General features: G+C 36.9%; 1 protein-coding gene across 26 annotated transcripts in view; it reads right to left on the bottom strand.

Moving 5' to 3' along the window:
- Nucleotides 1-19,146, bottom strand: part of MRTFB (myocardin related transcription factor B) — a 222,541-nt gene that overhangs the window by 35,317 nt on the left and 168,078 nt on the right. For all 26 annotated transcript variants that reach the window (XR_009183032.2, XR_009183035.2, XR_009183033.2 and 23 more), the window contains 4 exons: nt 18,436-18,511; nt 15,187-15,348; nt 13,710-13,888; nt 3,516-3,650 (listed from right to left, as the gene is read on the bottom strand). Coding sequence is in view for 20 of the 26 variants with exons in the window: in XM_058286451.2 (XP_058142434.1) it covers nt 3,516-3,650; nt 13,710-13,888; nt 15,187-15,348; nt 18,436-18,511 (552 nt within the window). In the remaining 6 variants the exon portion in view is untranslated. The remainder of the gene's footprint in view (nt 1-3,515; nt 3,651-13,709; nt 13,889-15,186; nt 15,349-18,435; nt 18,512-19,146) is intronic.

Here is a 19,146-nt window from a genome sequence, read left to right as displayed (position 1 = left end):
GTCTCTTTAGTGCTACCTGGCTATCCTATTGCATTTTTCTAGTCCATTTATTTTCCTAATCTCCTAGAATACTACCTCATATCTTCTCTCTTTTCAAACCTTTCATACCTGCTCCTACATCCTGTCATCAATGGCCCTGCTTCCTGAAACACCAATGAGTGATCAGCAAAGAGCTTCCACATGTTCCCACCTTGGCATCCAACAGCCTGCCTGTATCTGGGCTCCATATGTAGTGTTCCTGCTGCTATGGACTGTCTGTGCTGGTGTCTAAGGCCAGCATTTTCTCTACTGTACAATCCTCCACTTTTCCTTGTTCCACAATCCTTCCCAACCCTCAGGATTATTGCCATTGGCTCACAAACATTCTTTCTTGACCCCACAACCTGATCAAGTACTTACTGACCCATTTCTCTGCATCCCTTTCCAAGAAAGGTCCTCAGAAACATTTTTCTGTATATACACTATCCCCTGGTTCTCCCTTTCAATCACTCTCATACTCCACCCAATATTTTGCCTTTCTCACTCAACAGAAACTGTTCTTAACAGGGTCACTGTAACTTCTCCATTGTTAAACTCAAGGTCACTAACCCCAGTATTCATCTTAATTTGACCCATAGCAGCATTTCACACAGGTAAGCTCTTCTCTCTTCTTGAAATGTTTGGTTTGGTTTCTGTGCCACCACACTCTCTTACCTTCCTGGCTGTCTCTTTTCAGATTCCTTTGCTGGTTCTTCCTATCTCCCTAAAACGTGAGTGCCCAAGGACTCAGTTCTTGAGTTCTTGTATTTCTTCTTTATCCATTATACAATTAGTTCCTTGGTAACTTTATTGGGTCTCATGGCTTTAAATGTCATTTACACAGTTGTGATTTTTCAGTCTGGACTTCTCTCCTGAGGTCTGGATTAATCTATTCAACTGCCTCTATAACACTAAAATGTCTAATAGCATCTCAAAATCCAGGCTTGTTCCTTCCCATCACTGGAAAAGGCAACTCCAAATATCTAGTTCATATAAAAAACAATGGATTGGTTTATGGTTTCTCCTTTTTCCTCCCCACATATTTAATGTCAGTAGATCCTTTTGGCTCAGCCTTCAAAACATAGCCACTTCTTGAACTGCTACCATTGTTGCCTGCTGTAGACTATACGTTTTAATTGGTCTCTTATCCACCATTGCTTCCCTACTGTTCTTTAACAAATCAGCTCACAAGCTTCTAGCAATTTCATATTTTAGTTTTTGTAAAATGTCTAACTTCTTACCAGGCTCTATGGAATCTGGTCCCTGGGCCACGGGCTGGCCTCCTGGTTTACTTTCTACCCCGTGGTCATTTGTGTTCACTCACACTGGCTTCCTTGTTCCTAAGCTTCAAATTTCCTTCCATATATCCCCACGGCCCACTTCCTCACCTCATTCAGATCTCTGCCCAGATGTCATCTACTTATTTTACCAGACTGCCCTATTTAAAACAGAAATGTCTCTCCTCATCTCCCTTCTATCCATGATTTATTCTTTACCACTTTAGACACTTGGTATTTCATTCTTTGCTTCTCTCTCCACTCCTAACAAAGGTGGGAATTTGTGCTGTTTGGTTCACTGCTTTATTTACCCCTAGCACCCAAAAACAGCACATAGAAAGTGCTTGAAAAGTATCTGCTGATAAATGAATGATGATTACATAAGCTAGCTGGAAATCACTTTAATTATCAGGCACTTAAGATACATCACAATGTCAGAAAATTTTCTTACTTGCTTAAACATCCCCCTACAATCTCAAAATATTAATCAACTAATCGACCTCTGCTTATTTTGTTGTCAATAATAAATTTTATTTCCAGTCTTTTCAAACTGATCATAACAATGAATGGAGTCTGAGTTAAGGAGGTTTTGGTGTAATTATGATGTAATGATAAAACAATGGACCCAGCTATAATCAGGAAGGCATCTGTTGGGAGATGGAGGGAGGTATTAACATAACCAGTATTCCTCAGACTAAATCAGCTATTACCTATTAGCTGGCATGGATCTGTTCTCTCAGTAAGGCTGATAAACAGCTTGCCTCACAGAAAAGCCCAAAGAATTGCAGTCTATTTCCTAATATGTACTAAATATTTCTCTACTGGCTTAGTGCTAGGATCCCCTAACCAGTGCTTCAGTTTCACATTCTTAAACAATACCTTTACCCTCCTGACCAAAGCCCTCCTTAAGGAGAGACACTAGTAAAGAGCATAAATTCAGAGACCAGGAGGGGCAGAGAACAAATCTGCAGGGCAGACAGTTTGGCATTCACACCCTCTTTGTGCCATAAGTGGTACATATATGGGAGTTTTGGAAGAGGAGGTTAAGAGGTGATATTATTGGCACTGTTGCCACTCACCACCCTCTGGAATTTCTGGCTCCATTGCTAAGCAATGGAAGACTGTGAAATACACTGGTATATACCCTGAGGCCATGTACACTTAGCTCTACTGACAAAGACAGGCTGGAGAAGAAATCCAGGGAGGCCAAGGAGCAAGTATACTTCGAGGTGAAAGATAGAAGTGAGGAACATGCACCACGCTAATTTGAAAGACATTACAGAAAAGTGCTGCAATTGATGAACTAAGAGGCTGAAAGGAGGCTGGACTGTGATTTGGGAGACTGGCACCCTTCCTGGGTTTGCCACTTTACTTCCTTGGGCTTCAGTAGCCTCATCTGAAGGTGGTGAAAGGGGTAGCTAGCTCTCTTATGTCCTTTATACAGTTCTAAAATTTTGATATCTATATTCTAGTTCTGGCAAAACTGTATTTGAAATGATTACACTAGTCCTCTGTTTATGCACCTCCTTCCCCTTAAGTTCTAAATATACTTAAAAACTTTAAAAAACGTATTATGTATTAAAATTTTTAACTTTCCTTGGGAGTTATTCTACCCAAATTATTTTTACCAAGTAAAACATTGGTAACAGTGCCACAAATCAGCAGCTTATCTGAAGAACAAACCAAGCCTCTTCTGGCCAAATCTGCTAAATCAAAAAATGTATCTGCATCTCTAAAGCCTTTAACCTGTCTTGCAATATATTTGGAATATTATGGAGTACAACCTTGTGTATAAACTCTAAAACCAGGTTCCCATTAAAGACATCTGTTTTAAGATTCAAAAATCACAAATCCTGTGTTGAAGCAACTCTTACTGTTCACCATTTTTCCCTGTTTCATTTTAGTGACCTGGGTGGTAGCAGAATTGGAAATTGCAGATAAAATAACTCCTAGAACCTTTCTTCACAGTGCCAGTCATTTTATTCAGATCAAATTTTGTGGTATTTCTCAGTGACTACAAGACAACAGGTCATTTGTTCAAGGTGACATTTTCAAACATTAAGGCCCACTTCTTGTCTTTCTATGGTTTAGTGTTCAAAGCTGCAGGCTACAAGGGAGGCTGGGTGACTGAAATGCCTGAATATTGTTTTCTGTTCAGAGGGCGACAGACAACAGTTACAAGTAAAGATACTTGAAGCAGTGTGCATCCAGGGTACCCACCTTTACCAGTGTTGGCCCAGGTTTTGCTGAGGACACAGTGTTTGTGGGGAGGACAGAAGCTGTGGACCTTGTGGGAGGTTGATCCGCAGGAGGAGTTTTCAAGAATTCAGGAGCTGCTGGGGACACTGAAGTAAACTGATGGAGAAGACAGAAAAGGAACAAGTCTGTGGAATCAGTGACCATAAAAATAGAAATAATGTAAGAAGATGACTATTTTTTTTTTAAAGTCTGCCAGAAAAGAAATGAAAGAAAAATAGACTATTATGTCAGAGACCAAGATGGTGGAATAACATGTTTTACATTAGTGGAGCCAATTATTTAGTCTTTGCCTCAACAGCACTGAAACACTAAAGCTAAACAGGCTTACAAGGACTAAACCGGTGTTTTCTTAGAAATATGGTCAGAAGAAATCTTTTATGGTTAAAAAAAAAAGCCTAAGACTCTTACAAAAAATGATAAAAACATTACATGGTGTTCATAAGGTTTTCCTGCCTTACTGGTCACAAGAATGCTGGCTAATTTAAATGGGATTGTGAATCTTCATCTCAGAGCCTCCGTCCTGCATAGTCCCATGGCCTGTGATAAGCACACTGCCTTGACGGAAAGCCCAGTAGGTGCATGTGTCCTCACAGGTGCTTGACAGCTTACCTTACTCTCTCAACCTGACTAACACTCTCAATGAACCACTTCCCCTCAATTCTTGAAATAAGAGAAGATGTGAAGACTATACTCTGATAAGACTGACCTATTTTATCGACAGACCACCTCACTTAAAACAAGAAGCTAATTTGTTACCTAGGCTGAAAAAAACAATTATTGAATCTTAATATGGAGTCATATTAACAAAGGAATCTACAGGAGGCTCTTAAAAAAATTCATTGTAAGTATATCACTCACACATAAACAGTAAGTATATAGTAATAGTTGTGAACTTACAAAACAAACATACATACCATCATACAGGACTCTCATAACTTACTCTACCACCAATACCTTGCATTGTTGTTAAACATTTTTAACTAATGATTAAAGAGCATTGTCAAAATATTACTACTAACAAAAGCATTTTCTCCCAACCTACCCTATTATTACCTTTACATCATTTATATATGAGCATACATAAACAATAAATGTATAGTAAAAGTTGTAGACTTAGAAAGCAAACATGCATAACATTATACAGGGGTCCCATACATCAACCCTCCACCTACAGGAGGCTTTGTTAACAATTTGGTTAAATAGATTTTAAGTATTCATTTATTGGAAAGAGACATTACTATTATAATAAATCAAATTTTGCATATTAGTTACTACTTGTACTTACTTATTACTAATCTTATCCTATGGAAAAATTTCTTCCTTTATCACTTCCTCTTGCCTGAACAACTCTCGAATTCACTATACCAACAATCAAAACCAGTTCTCTTGTTGAAGTATTTGGGTTTTAAAATATCAAATTGTATTATTCCTTTTTAAAATAAATGACCTAAAAACTCAAAGGGCTATTAGCAGCAAAAAATATGAAGCTTGGCACATACTAGTTACTCAATAAATATTTGTTTAATGCATGAATGGAAATTTCTTGTGGCTTTGCTCATGCTAGTACAGACTGCCAAGCCCAGAAGAGACTGTGACTATGTGTGTGAGTGTGCAAATTAATTGTGCATGCCCAGGCCTGCTCTGTCCCTGAGATTGTTTTCATTTTGCCACCTCTTTTAGTTTTCAAGTAATTATTAGTAAAAGTAGTGTTTATAACATAAAAGACCAGCTCTTATATACTTTGTAAAGATGGCTGTACTCCATTTAATTTTCAAACGGAAATGAAGGGAAAGCAACTCATCCAAGAGTCTCAATATCTATATTCTAGGCAGATTTCTGCCCTCATTCCCCTGAGATGGCTGGCTCCCCAATGAACCTCTTTGACTATCCAAACTTCACACGATGTAAAAGATGATGGCAAGCTGATGATTTCTTTAAGGGATGTAGTACTGCATTACTTATTATTTGAAAACCTTGGGAAGCGGTTATGAGTCAACTAATAGAGGGTCTGCCAACCATATGGAGGGTCCAGGGTTTGGTACCCAGGGCTCCTGACCCGTGTGGTGACCTGGCCCAAGTGCAGTGCTGCTGCACACAAGGAGTGCCATGCCACATAGGGGTGTCCCCCATGTAGGGGTGCCCTATGTGCAAGGAGAGTGCCCTGTAAGGAGAGCTGCTCCGTGTGAAAAAAGTCCAGCCTGCCCAGGAGTGGCACCACACACGTGGAAAGCTGATGCAACAACAACAAAAAAAGCAACACGGTTTCCCAGTGCCTCATGAAAAGAATGCAAGTGGACACAGAAGAACACTCAGCAAATGGACACAGAGAGCAGACAATGTGGGGGAAGAGGAGATAAAACTAAAAAATAGATCTTTAAAAAAAAAGGAAACCTTGCAAATTTTTTGTAAATAAGAATAGTTACTTCTGGGTCAATTTTTACATATGAGAAAAAATTTCTTGCCTATTATATAATTGCAGATGTTTGAATTTTGAACTGTACATATATTTCCTTGCAGATGAATTCTAATAATCTGGCAAGCTATTTTACCAGTCCAACCTCCTGCCCCCCCAACTGATATAATATAGTAATGCTGCATTTGAGAGCAGTGTTAATAATCTAAATAATAATCTAGAAGTACAGATGTAGTATCATCTGTAATATTTACGGCAATATTTTGCCTATGTTTCTAGACCCTGCCTTATTGATTTCAGCCTTGATTACTGATCCTGTCCTCTCATTAGCTCTTTGGTATTTCAGTTTCCTACCAGAAACACACAGACTCAAGCATAGCACAAGAATAACCCAACTGAAGTACAGTGATTAACTTTACCTAATCTGAAGGTAAATTCTGATTAAAAGGGGGGAATATCTAAATGCCTCTCTACATTTTGCTAGCCTTTTTAACATGTTTTAGAAGGGACTCCCTACCCTACCCCTCAAAAATCTTAGATCTTATCTATGTATTAGGATCCTATTGGCTAAAATTATCAAAACAATTTAAATATTAGTAATTTTGAAGTTACAGTATTCCAGAAAAGATTACCCACACCATAAAGGATACTTTGACTTATTGTTCCACAGTAAACTGAACAATGTGTTAAAATCTTATAAGATTGATATGTTAAATATGTTTAAACTGTCACTGAGACTTAAGTTCACCTCCATACTGTCAAAATTTAATTTCAAACTCAGAATCTTTTCCTTAAAGAAGCAAAAAAGTTGCAAGTTTGGCTTTGTTTTACTGGATCTGATTGCTATTTCCATTAAAAATATAGGTCTTACAATGATCAGTTCTTTAAATTTCATCATTATACCATAAAAGAATATGTCAGAAAATATTGTTGTCTAATGATGGCTATTTGCTTTAAATAAAACTCAAAAGAAGGCACTTTCAGTCTTAAAGACTGACTTTTAACAGAGATTTCTTTTGGGAGATTCTGCTATAAATGAAAAAGTTAAAGGAAAAGCATCTAGGGGGATTAAAGTTTTATAATGTTTCAGGTGTCTATACTGGTACTTTCTGAAGAGCATGATACTCCTGCCAAGGACCAATAATTTTATGTCTAGTAAGTTTCCCTTTTTAATTAGAATTTCTTTATGTAATCTTGAGGGGCAGAAACTAGAAAAAGAAAACTATCTACTGTACTAAAGATAGGTAATAAAGCTTTTTTGTATTGTAGATTTAAAATCTACAGATGTGTTTCTAATTTAAGATGCAGGAGAGTTATGTAAGAGGGCAAAATGCAAGATATAAAAATACAATTATTCTTTAAATAGTATTTTCATATTCTAATACCCAGAGAAATAGAATGAATACCATTCAGTGAGTTGACTATAAACTAAAACTTATGCTTTGCATGTTTAATAGACAGATATTTTACATAAAATTCTAGCTCTTCCAAACATATTACCTATCAATGATCCCTTGTTTCTGTAATATATACTTGTAAACTTAAGTGTTTCATTTTTAGAACAAGTAGTTGAACATTGAAAGTGAATTAAACCACTGGCACATCTAGTGGATATTCAGCTGGTACTTGATGAGTAGTGAGGATTCTATGTATCCTTCATCCTGTTTAAAAATATGCATTACCTTTTATGTGAGACTGTTCTACCATTTGTGTTAAGACAGTGCTAAGCATGTTTACACATACATAAAATCTCAAAATGTAAGTCTGTTTATTTAATTTTATTTAACTTCTAATTTTTAATAGTTCTATTATAGCCACCAGTACTATACCTAAAATAGTGCCACAAAACAAAAGGGCAATTAATCATTTGGAGTATCACCAATCTACTCTAACCATTAACAAGCAACAGTATTTTTGGTGCTAACTTCACAGATAAATCAAGATAAAAAATTTCATTAATACTTTGGATTGACTTTGGAAAGCCCAGAGTCAATGTCTACTTTATATTCAATACAGTTCCTTCTATAAAGGTGATATGTATTATTCATCATATTCTCCAAAATCACGTGGAATGTTTATTACAAGCATGGTATGACCATGTTGGTGATTCAAAAATTAGCCAAAGTGACTGTTATGGGCCAGAATGTGGAAGAATAACAATCATTAGAATTTCTAGGCATTTTTGGTAAATGAGTTACAATACTTGAGTAAACTGTGTGGGGTCAAAGAAATAATGTTATCTACCTCTTAAGTAACATACATAATAGTGTAACTGTGAGTAACAAAGCATGACACAGGATAATGTGTTGAAAAATAATCTCAAGGAGAATCTCAAGCTGCTGACCTAATGAGAACAATGCCATTAGCGTAAACCCTAAGAGGACAGATAGATATGGACTTTGGCCCAGTGGTTAGGGCGTCCGTCTACCACATGGGAGGCCCGCGGTTCAAGCCCCGGGCCTCCTTGACCCGGGTGGAGCTGGCCCATGCGCAGTGCTGATGCGCGCAAAGAGTGCCATGCCACACAGGGGTGTCCCCCGTGTAGGGGAGCCCCACGCACAAGGAGTGCACCCATAAGGAGAGCCGCCCAGCGCGAAGGAGGGAGCAGCTGCCGAGGAATGGCGCCGCCCACACTTCCCGTGCCGCTGACGACAACAAGCAGACAAAGAAAAAAAAAGACGCAGCAAAAAGACACAGAAAACAGACAACCGGGGGAGGGGAGGGGAATTAAAAATAAATAAAAATAAATCTAAAAAGAAGAATTGGGATGGAAAGCAAATCCACAGTTACTGTTGGAAACCAATTCAAAATCTAAGTATTAATAATGGAAAAGTCCTCTTGACATAACAAGTTATAAACAATGTAACTGAAAGGGTAACAATAGAAATTAAAGTCATTATCTTTGGCCTACTTGGAACTTCACTGATAAGCATTTGTAAAAAAAAAAAGGTTAGAATAATTTTGATTATTTAACATATATGTGTATGGCTTACCTATTAGCCTCTGATCATTCTCTTTGTTAGCTTGAACCTGAGGTTTCTAAAATAGCTGGCAAAAGGTCATGTAACAGATTGTTACTTGGTAATGGGAAAAAACAGGACAGTTCACCAAATTCTCCTAAACTTGTCTTCCTGAAAATACACAAAATTGCTGGCCAATAAAGTTCCTTTCAGGACTGTAATTAACATAGGTCCTGTCTGGCCATGTTTACCGTTACACATTTGGGTATTTATCAGAAATGACTAATGGGCTTAAGATGACTGAGAGAAAGAAGTCTTCAGATTAGGAGGGTCAGTGTAACAAGTTCCAGGTGCCCACATGTACTAGCTGCTCCTAATTTCCTACAGCTTTCTGATGTTGAAGAGTTGCTTAAGCATTAATATAAATCAAGCTCCAATATGTGATACATGTGGCATTAATTCCTTTCCAGCTCCACTTGGATCAGAATTGAAAAGATGAGAAAAATCTAAGGAGAAGCAGTTTTTGCCTCTTACATATCACACAGAAATGCGTATTTCAAAGAATTTTTTTCAGTTAAAACTTACATTTTGAAAAAAGGACATGGCGATGTGTTGTACTGTCTACACCATGAAGTCCTTAGCATTTTAGCACTGGGATTGCAAGAGGAGTGCCTGAAAAATCTGTTCTTTACCTAGATGTTATGTATTGTAACAATAATTTTTGTAGAGAATGTTTCGTATATTTGAATAGTTTTCTGTAGAACCTACTCTCTGGTGTCTGTGTGTCCTGCAAAAGAATTAAGGAGACGATATGTCATAAAACATTTTGGAATAAAGCAAAGCACAATGAAATTTTAAGCCTACTTTTCTCTTTAACGATCTGTAAATTTTAACTTTTAAAGAACCTAAATGACACTGAGCTTTATATTAGGTGAAGTATAAAAATGTTAAATAGGGAAATGAGAAATGTGTTTAAGCCATGGGATTAAACCTGTAGCACAGAATGATGATTAATGAATATATGAAAAAACTTGGCTCGTAAAGAAGAAAACTGAAGTCCATAGCAGAGCTACTCAAAGTGTAGTCTGTGGTCTTTTGTTACCAACCTGTGACAGATAAATATAGAAAATCTCACAAAAACCTGATGTCACCCCATCATCTTTCTTGAATTTAAGGAGAGGATTAGTTTGCAATGAAATGGAAATTAAACTATTTAAAGCAAGCAAACACTAGTCCTTTGGTCTAGGCAGCTTGAGAAATAGTGGCCTATAGGAACTAAACTCACTACTGAACTCTTACACTGAATTTCCATTTTAAATATTAAAAATCAAGAACTTCAAAGAACACTATACATGCAAGAGGCTTACATTGCCCCTTTATTATCTTTGCATTAAAGGGGCTATTTTAATAAACAGTGATGAGATGTACTTTCCAAGTGTAATGCTAATTCTAAAGCAGGACAAAAAATAAATTGTACAGATAATCTCCTAAGGTTTTTCATTCATTAAATTAATAAGCACTTGGTGTGTGCTGGACACTGTGTTTGGTACACGGTTACTAAAATAAAATGAGAGGAAGCCCCTACCCTCTAGAAACTCACTGTCTATTGAAAGCAATATTTTAAGTTACTTTCCCCCTTGAGTTACAAATGCAAAAGTAATTCTATTTAGATAGATAAGTATCTATCAGGTGAGAAGCCTGGATTCTATAAACAAATACTGGATAACACTGAAAATAATTAAACTACAAAACTTGCCAAAGAAAACCAAATTACCACTTTCACATGATAAAAAATCCCAAAGACTTCACAGACATCATAAAGTTTGTCTATTTATGTCAATTAAAAACCAAAACCAGGGAAACGGACTTTGGCCCAGTGGTTAGGGCGTCCGTCTACCACATGGGAGGTCCGCGGTTCAAACCCAGGGCCTCCTTGACCCGTGTGGAGCTGGCCATGCGCAGTGCTGATGCGCGCAAGGAGTGCCGTGCCACGCAAGGGTGTCCCCCGCATGGGGGAGCCCCACGCGCAAGGAGTGCGCCCCGTAAGGAGAGCCGCCCAGCGCGAAAGAAAGTGCAGCCTGCCCAGGAATGGCGCCGCCCACACTTCCCGTGCCACTGACGACAACAGAAGCGGACAAAGAAACAAGACGCAGCAAATAGACACCAAGAACAGACAACCAGGAGAGGGGGGGAATTAAATAAATAAATAAATCTTTAAAAAAAAAAAAAAAACCAAAACCAAAACCAAACCAAAAAAACCTAAAACATACTTAAAATCAGTTTAACTCCTATTGCTACTTAAGGATTATCCTTCTTCAATATGAATATAGCAGTTATTAAGGAAAATGCTACTCTAATTTCATGAATTTAAGTATAATGAATAAGAAACTTTGTCAAATTCCTTACTTACAGGTATCAGAACTCTTAACACAATAGAATTTTATGAAGGACACAATTTTAAGAGGTCTCAAGGTAACTAGTACAGAAACAATCTAACAGGTATAGCTGTAGCAGAGCTATCTCAGACTCAGGTTCTTTTTCTTGAGTGTATGTAGAGGGATTATTAACGTTCTTGAAAGGGGGTCTTTTCCCCTGTGCCGACTTAACAGAGAAATGACAGACTGTTAATGCTGCATGTGGCAGGCAAAAGTGGTGTCACAGCAACACAAGAGGTATTCTAAAAACCAACACCTAAGCTCATGAATGACCTGAGTTTTGTGTGTATGGCACTAGTAACAAATAGGTATTTATTCTTCAAGATGTACTTTCCTCCAAGAAATTGTGGAATGTTAACCCACCAGGTGGGACTGTGTCTGGTTAAAGTTTCTCACTTACAAACTTTGCTAGAGACCAAGTTTCAAGAGCTAAGCAAAATGTAATAAATAGTACAAGCAACACAGGGAAAAGGAGACTGATAATCTCTTACTCAGGCACAATTGTCATGAAGCCATTAACAGGTAGGTGACAAAAATTCTGCTTTACTAACCAAAACTAAATACCATGATGATAGCTGTCTGATATCCTGACTTCTTCAGATAGAAGCAGAGAACAAATAACCCAAGTGGATAAATAGAACTGTTTTTTAATATTATTTACTTGCATACTTGACATTCTTTTTAAAATTTCTCTCCCCCCGCCCCTCCACACGCCCCCCCCCCCCCATGTCTGCTCTCTGAGTCCATTCGCTGTGTGTGTTCTTCTGTGTCCTCTTGGATTCTTGTCAGCGGCACTGGGAATCTGTGTCTCTTTTTGTTGCATCATCATGCTACATCAGCTCTCGGTGTGTGTGGCACCACCCTGGGCAGGCTGTGCTTTTTTTTTGCCCTGGGCAGCTCTCCTTAGGGAGTGCACTCCTTGTGCGTGGGGCTCCTCTATGCGGGGGACATCCCTGAGTGGCATGGCACTCCTTGCATGCATCAGCACAGCACATGGGCCAGCTCATCACATGGGTCAGGAGGCCCTGGGTTTGAACCTAGGACCTCCCATGTGGTAGGTGGATGCTCTATCTGCTGAGCCAGGTCTGCTTCCCCTGACATTTTTTTTAGCCTTAATTTTAAAGCTCAAAACCATGGTGCAGAAAATATGTGAGAATACAGTAGGGGCTGATCTCCCTTACTCTCTCTTTCTGCCTGCTCAGAGGGTGGGCTGGCCAGTGACCTTCATTTGTACTTTAGGCCAGGTTCCAGTGAAGCTGTGGGGCCAAAGTCACTTTTGCCCTAGTTGATGGTAAACTTTGACAGGAGAATGTGAACTGCAGGTACCCAAACACTACCTCTGATGAATCTAAGCTGGAGAGGTCTACTCTCAAATGGAAGGAGAACACAAACACTGGTTACACAAACATTCACTATCAGTCTTTGCTCATAGTGCTTAATTCAACATTTACTGAGCACCTTTTCTGTACCAGTCCCTGTGCTAGATGATGAAGACACACAGACAATGAACAGTAGCTCTTGTCCTCTAAGAGTGAAAACCCCTGTCATCAATAGGCTCACATTTTAGCTGAGGCATAGGACCAACAAACAAACAAACAAATATATTTCAGATGACAGTGATAAATGCAATGTAGAAATAATACTGAAAGCCTTGGTTCCTAACAAAAAGATGTTCACTGTTGAGAAGCAAGGTTGTAAGAAAATATGTAAATAGTTTTTTCCTTAAACTCTGATACCTCTATGAGTTGAGGCTTCCTCTTGATTAAGGATTAAAGCACATAATTGCCAAATTCCTTTCCAACTAAAAAATTCTATGATGCCATGTCTTAACAAGAATATTTTCTGCTAAACTTGACCACTCTCATTAAGCAGTTCAATAGTTCTGACTTTAAAATAACTAAATACTACTAAAATTTCAAATCCATAGAGACAGAAAAGACATTAGTGGTTGCCAGAGGCTGGGAGGTTGGAGTATGGGAAGTGACTGCTAATGGGTACAGGGTTTTTTTTTTTTTTTTGGAGTGATGAAAATGTTCTGGAATTAGATAGTGGTGATAGTTGTACAACCTTGCAAATATAACAAAAATCACTGAATTGGACATTTTAAAAGGATATGATATATTAATTATATCTCAATAACAAAGCTTTTAAAAAAGAAAAATTTTAAGAAGTTACAAACAGAACTGTATGTAAAATAAAAACGTACATGAAGAACAGAAATAGCATGTAAGAATATACTGAAAAATATTTTTCAGCACTTTCAGAATTTTTTTCTGGTGAAAATGAATTACTCTGACATATAAAATTAGGCACTTTCTCCAGTAAGAAGTAAAAACAAAAAGAATACCTGGGCTGGAGTGTTTGTAGTCACAGGAGATGGCGATTCACTAACTTTTGGCTCACTTGGGGATGCGGCTGACCCCTGTGACTCCTGGCTAGCTGGCTGGTCTGGAGACAAAGCATCACTGCTGTCTTCATCAAATGAGAAATCACCCTGAGTGTGGGGATAGTCCTCCTTTCCAACGCCTAAAAGAAGAAAGTATTCTTTCCTTATTTTGACCTTGGAATACCACACTTAAAACAAAAAAGAAGAAACATTTTCTAAAAGAACTTAAGAAGTAGGTTTAAAAAAACACTGTATTATTGAACATTATGTATGTTCCAGTGGAAGAACATATCACCAACTATGATGTATTTTGGGGATGGGAAAAAAAAAGTCAAACTTGAATCAGAGTAAGTCTCTCTATCTAATTACCAGTTACAGGACAAGTACAGGAGACAGAGAAATGTTTTTATGACACCTGGGGATGTACTTGCAAATCAGTAAAATAAAGAATGTGGGAAATGCTGTAAGACAAAACAATTGCATTTTGTCAACAAATGAACACTAAGAAAAAAAAAAAAAAAGACTGAGGGAGACCCAACAGATTAAGACTTAGACACATATCAGCTAGAGGCAATGTGTGGGCCTCATTGGATCTGAGTCAGAACCCAACTGTTAAAAAACATCATGTGGCAATTAGGAAATGGGACTACGATTTATCTTTCGTTAAGTTCCCACTTCCAGGAGCAGCCTACCTATATTGGCATTTTACTGTCTGGGACTCATCTTTTTGGGTTTCAATGGAGTCATAGAAGATTGTACCAATTAGAATTACTGAATACAAATTGCTTGAAATTTAAATTCATATTAATGCAAAATATGAAGTTCCCAGAAGGAATGGAAACCCTGATAATTTAAAAAATAGGGTAATCAAGGTTTCAAAATTGCGCTTGCTGAACAAATAACATTATCCCTGAAATTATTTTTATTTGCTAAAATTTATGCTAGAAGAAAAAGATGAGAGAAGAGTAAACATTAGTAATTATGATTAGATTATGTAAAAACAGATATAGTTATTAATGAATACATTTATAGTCTTATGCTTTTCACCTTTTTGAACTAACATTGAACATTCTTTTCTAGAAGTAAATAAAAGTAAAATAATGGAAAGTTTGTAAAAATATTAAAACAACAAAACCTAAACAGTACAAGACTGTAAGATTAATTTAGAAAACATGATAATTAAATCAGAACATAAGACTTAAGTCTCAAATGTAACAAGGGGACTCTCTGTAGTTAAATGGGAACAAATGTTAATCTTATGTAATACAATATCAACAATAACAATAAGACTAAGAATCACTGTGTTAGTAAATTTCTAATGACCCAGAAAAGAATACTCATGATTGGTGCTTGTTTTTTTAAATTAAATTTGTTTTATCTAAAATTTCAAAGTTTTAAATATTCTTCCTCACTCAAAATGGTAAATTTTTAGTCTTGCCTATAATTGCTTCCTTAACGCTGGAGTCTACAGGAAGGATGTTTTTCTCTACCAGTTCCATAGGACCAGGTCTTTGAGCAATCTTTTCATTGAGATCATCAGCTAGTCGAGCTCTCTTCAATTTCATCTGAGTAGCCTGCAGTGATGGCTCTGCAAAGGTTTCTAAAAGAGGAAACATGGTTTTAACCATTACTTGAATAACCATTTCTATTCCATAATATTACTCCAGAACAGAGCAACTAATTTAATTTAAACTGGTTTAAACATATTTATGTGTTCTCAAAATATTTATGGAAGGAAAAAATGACTGTTTAAGAATGCTCCAGAACACATTTTATCTTTTTAGTTTTGGATAGCTTTATACTTGCTGTACAACATGGATGCCTGCACATTTGAATTACCAGCATAAGCCAAAAATGGTGTACTGTTATTGTTTGTATATGGTAGGAGGGTCAGATTCACATATTCTAGGTACTAGGGACATGGAGGATGAATAAAACCGATATGGTTTCCAAGACAGATTTGGCTTTATTGGAAAGTAAATTCCTAGAAGACAAGATACTACATCTTAAATAGAAGCTTCTCTGCAGTGGTCAACGGCAAAAACTATAATTTACATTCTTGGATTGATTCCTACGTGTCTCAGAGTCAATCATCATAATTAAGTATTTGGATTTATTTCTGATTAAATACCTTTGTGTCTGTTAGAAACTTTCAATTACATGGGAATGGTCATACAATAGCATTAACTCTTCTACTTACAGGTGCATAAAGTTAGCACAGCAGATGTGAAATAGCTATAAATATATCTAATTCATTTGCTTCATCTGATATTTACTTGTTTCTGGTAACACTAACATTTTTTCCATTGTTCTATTTATACATGATTATAATAATGATGATGATGAGGTATCAACTCAAAACTCCAAGTTGAAAGCTATGAGTCTTTTAAATAGAAGATCTTTTAATGAAACCCCCCTTAAAGCAATCTCAGGATTAACTGGTACTCTCCATCCTGAAACTAAAATGTCCCACCTGAAACCCAAGGCTGGAATTTTAGCTGTTGAACTTCAGAAAATACTTTAGATTTTAGTGTGCTAAATATTCAATCAATTCAAAATTGAGTTAATGTTAGAATACCCTTGGGGTGGTTCTGAGGCATTTTAAAAACTGTAGATGACACATTCTTTCTTACTTGGAAAATCTCAATTTGACGATGGATGTCTTAAAAACATCACTTATGGATTATTCATATACACTTTTATGTTTTTAAGTGTTGGGTAGTTTTTTTTTCCTAAGGGCAAATATGATTCCTCTTAAAAGTTAAATGAATTTGCTTTGGTTTTAATTGTATTAATAAAGCATGTTACAGTTAGAAGGCAGATTGAACAGACAGTATTATCTATTGCCCCTTATAGATCAAGATTTTTTTTCAGGCATGGAAAGAGCCATTGACCCTGTTACTTATCAGTAAACTTACTTCTCTGAAGAGTCACTTATCCCTAATACCTGGTAGCTACTTCTATCCTACCACTGGAGTTCTGGAAAAGCTTTTTTAGTCCAAAGACTTCTGAGAACACAACCCAAAGTAGGGAAAGGCATATGTCTCTCCCCCTTCACTCCTGGAATGATGAGGATAATCACATAATTATAGATTCTTCAGATAAGAAGAGATCATAAGGGTTGTAGAGCCCAAGGTGATATCTGAATCTTCTTTACAATACCTTAATGTGGTATCAGCCTGTGTTTATTCTCCACCACAGCAGCCTGTTTATTCCCTACAGAACTCTTTTCACAATCTGCAATAGATTTGTCTTTTTCACGATCTGTCTGCCACCAGAATGTAAGCTCCATGAAAGTAGGCACCCATCTGTCTCACTCACTTGTTGGGGATATAATGGCTAGCTTGCTGGTCAGTGAATGGATACCTCTAATAATGGCAACCATATCACCTGAAGATTTCATTTTTGGTCATGTCTGACTTTCAGGATGTTATTCATTATGTTGAGCTATAATCTAATACTTTGAAACAGTGGCCTAATTCTAATCTTCATTCTATCTTTAGGCCCAGGAAGAACAAATCTAATCCTCCTACCACTTGATAATTGTCTCCAAATACCCGAGAAGTTTTGAGAATCTTTCTGTATCTTCTCAAGATTAACAAACCTAAGAACATCACAGAGTCAAGACCCCAATCCTGCTCAATAAACTAGTCAGAGAAGTAAAACAATTAAAGAAAATGTAACTTGGGAACTTATGGTGGAAATACTAGCTTTCAAGAAAGCTTTATCTTTAGAGAGAAAAACATTCTGGCCTGAACTATACATTTTGCCAATGGAACTGTCCCACTAGTGGGTACTTATGAGGCTAGATTATCTAGATTATCAAGGGAACTTCGCTGGGGTGTGTTTTTTTTGGCGGCGGGGGGGAGGGATAGTGTTTATGATTATAATGAGATCAAGCTGGATCATCATGGGTCTGTGGCAACAAAGACAATGTTGGGTGTGGGCAATTCACAAATTACATATAACAAGATTAAAGGATCTTAAATCTAGAGTTAGACTTGTAGGAATCATATCCTTAATAAGAGGGGTATATGTCCCTCACTGATGAAGAAATCCTCTGGGCTAAAAATGTTCTCCCAGAACAGCATGGTGGAGACATCTGTAATACCAGTTACGGAAGAGTCAGTCCATTAATAAGTTATATTAAGAATCAAAACTTCCCCATGTATCTAACATAACATTTTAGCTTTGGATCTTCATGTTGCTATCCAATTTGGTAGATGTCAGCTTATGGGGTAAAAAATTTGGAGTGGGAAGAAGAGATATGATGTGGGGGCATTTTCAGGAATTGGGAGTTGTCTGTCCTGGGTGGTACTGCGGGGACAGTTACTGGACAGTGTGTGTCCTCCCATGGCCCACTGGGTGGACAGGGGCAGAGTATAAACTTAAATGTGGACCTTTGACCATGTGGTGCAGCAGTGCTCAGAGATGTGTTCACCAAGTGCAGTGAATGTTCCATGCTGTTGGAGGTTGTTGTTGTGGGAGGAGTGGGGTGAGGGGGGTGGGGGAGTATATGGGGACCTCATATTTTTTGAATGTAACATTAAAAAATAAAGACAAAAAAAAAAAAAAAAGTTGCTATCGAATAAAAAATTTTATTAAAGTGGGGATAAATAGAAATGGTAAAATTCTCACTTTTTTTCTTGAGAAAATACAGCAATATAAGCAGAAATAAAATTTTTACCTTCTAAAATGTGCATTCTGACAAGTTCAGAACGATCTGGTCGGCTCCGAATCTTGTGCTTCAAAAAGTTTTCAGTCTAAAAAAAAAAAGAGAGAAAGTCTTATAAACTGTTTGATTTATTGTGGTTTTAAGACTTTTCTCAAGGTACTCTATTTAAATAAACTGTATATCTTTTCTGTCATGACTTTGAGAGGAATAAAAGGGTAGAAATTAGTATTTAGATAAACAATTACCTGATTCATGATTTAAATTGCAGCCTTCAAAATCTCACAGGTACTTGAAATATATATATTGGTATAAAGTAAGCACTGGGTAGACTTATACTCTAAAACTTGGCAAAGGCATAGGGTCATAATTTTGAAGATATTTTTGAACAGATAGGACTTGGATAATTTAAATATCTAAAATCAATAAAATATATACTTTAGTTTAGGTCAAGTAAAAATCCACTTAGATGATAAGAACTTTTCTAAAAACCCTAATATATTTTCTTTGATGAGTTTATATCCTTGATTCTATTTTCTTAATTAGAATTGTATTTCAACTCTAAACACAGGGTTTTAAAATGGGGTTTATATTTATTTTATAGGACTCTGAGAGATCATTAATGGCATCTTGGGGAACATTTTTAAGGAATTTCTGGATTTCACTTATTTTCATATTGCATACTAGTTTTCCCCAAAATAAATACACAAAACTGAAAGAATGCAC

The sequence above is a fragment of the Dasypus novemcinctus genome, chromosome 23 (genome assembly GCF_030445035.2).
Source record: "Dasypus novemcinctus isolate mDasNov1 chromosome 23, mDasNov1.1.hap2, whole genome shotgun sequence".
Lineage (NCBI taxonomy): Eukaryota > Metazoa > Chordata > Mammalia > Cingulata > Dasypodidae > Dasypus > Dasypus novemcinctus.
This window is presented reverse-complemented; position numbering and strand designations above follow the sequence as displayed.